Source organism: Pterocles gutturalis, unplaced genomic scaffold, assembly GCF_000699245.1.
Source record: "Pterocles gutturalis isolate BGI_N339 unplaced genomic scaffold, ASM69924v1 scaffold2654, whole genome shotgun sequence".
NCBI classification, from domain to species: Eukaryota; Metazoa; Chordata; class Aves; order Pterocliformes; family Pteroclidae; genus Pterocles; species Pterocles gutturalis.
The window spans coordinates 780-2,809 of record NW_010130290.1 but is presented as its reverse complement, the minus strand read 5'-3'; the positions used below and the strand labels follow the sequence as shown (position 1 = coordinate 2,809).

General features: G+C 54.5%; 1 protein-coding gene across 1 annotated transcript in view; it reads left to right on the top strand.

Moving 5' to 3' along the window:
• Window positions 1-400: 400 nt before the first annotated feature.
• NKPD1 (NTPase, KAP family P-loop domain containing 1) overlaps window positions 401-2,030 on the top strand; it is a gene marked incomplete at both ends in the record, with an annotated part of 2,400 nt that continues 770 nt past the window's right edge. The window contains one exon of the mRNA XM_010080154.1: window positions 401-557. Coding sequence (XP_010078456.1) covers window positions 401-557 — 157 coding nt within the window. The remainder of the gene's footprint in view (window positions 558-2,030) is intronic.

Below are 2,030 nucleotides of genomic sequence, written 5' to 3'. Positions count from 1 at the left end.
TCCCAATCCCATCCCAATCCCAATCCCCAAACCAATCTCAATCCCAATCCCATTCCATCCCATCCCAATCCCATTCCCATCTCAATCTCCAAACCAATCCCATCCCAATCCCAATCCCAGAACCAATCCAAATCCCATCCAAATCCCAATCCCAATCCCAGAACCAATCCCAATCCCATCCCAATCCCAATCCCATCCCAATCCCAATCCCATTCCAATCCAAATCTCCAAACCAATCCCAATCCCAAACCCATTCCATCCCAATCCCATCACAGTCCCAGTCCTATCTCATCCCATCCTATCCCATCCCAATCCCAATCCCAATCCCAATCCCACCCCCTGGTGCCCGCAGACCATGCTGGGGGTCACAGTGTCACCCCCCTGTCCCCCCCGTCCCCAGAGGCGCTGACGGAGGACGACATCTACTGCCGCTGCCTCTCCAAGACCCTCTGCTACACGGCCACGCCCGTCACCGTCGGCTTCTACGCGCCCTGCGGCCAGCGCCTCTTCTCCCTGCTGGACAAGGTCACCGGTGCGTGTGGGGACACGGGGACACTGTAGGCTGGGGACATGGGGACACCATGGGCTGGGGACACGGAGACACCATGGGGGGGCCTGCCCGTTGGCACCTGGATTTGGGCTCAAATCCCATCCCCAACCCATCCCATTTGATCCATCCCATCCCAATCCTATCCCATCACAATCCCTGTCCTAATCCCAACCCCAATCCCATCCCAGTCCCATCCCATCTCCATCCCTATCCCAATCCATCCCCATCCCACCCCAATCCCAATCCAATCCCCTCCCACCCCAATCCCATCCCATTCTAATCCCATCCCATTCTAATCCCATCCCATGCTAATCCCATCCCAACCCCAATTCCCATCCCAATTGCCATCCTAATCCCAATCTGCATCCCAATCCCATCCCAATCCCAGTCCTAATCACAACCCCAATCCCATCCCCGTCTCATCCCGTCCCGTCCCATCCCCATCTCATCTCAGTCCCCATCCCAATCCCAACCCTAATCCCTATCTCTGTCCTAATCCCATCCCATTCCATCCCATCCCAATCCCAACCTGAACCCCAACCCCATCCCAATCCCGTCCCCACCCCACCCCAATCCCATCCAATCCCATCCCCAATCCCATTCCCATCCCATCCCTCCCCAATCCCAATCCCATCCAATCCCAATCCCACCCCAATCCCATCCCATCCCAATTCCAACCCTAAAGTCAATCCCATCCAATTCCCATCCCATCTCCATCCTCACCCCAGTTACAATCCCAATCCCAATCTAAATCCCATCTAATCCCAATCCCATCCCAATTTAAATTTCAATCCCCATCCCAACCCTAACCCAACCCCATCCCAATCCTGTCCCAATCCCATCCCAATCCCCATCCCATCCAATCCCAATCCCAACCCCAATCCCATCCAATCCCAATCCCATCCCATCCCATCCCAATACCAACCCTAACCCCAATCCCATCCAATTCCCATCCCATCTCCATCCTCACCCCAGTTACAATCCCAATCTAAATCCCATCCCATCAAATTCCAATCCCAATCCCATCCCAATTGCAATCCCAATCCCATCCCAACCCTAACACCAAGCCCATTCCAATCCTGTCCCAGTCACATCCCCATCCCCATCCCCACCCCCAATCCCATCCAATCCCATCCCAATCCCAACCCTAACCCTAATCCCATCCAATTCCCATCCCATCTCCATCCTCACCCCAGTTACAATCCCAATCCCAATCTAAATACCATCCCATCCAATTCCAATCCCAATCCCATCCCAATTTCAATCCCAATCCCATCCCAACCCTAACCCCAACCCCATTCCAATCCTGTCCCAATCCCATCCCAATCCCCATCCAATCCCACCCCAATCCCAACCCCAATCCCATCCAATCCCATGCCATCCCAATCGCAACCCTACCCCCAATCCCATCCCATGCCCATCCCATCTCCTTCCTCACCCCAGCTACAATCCCAATCCCAATCCCAATCCAATTCCAATC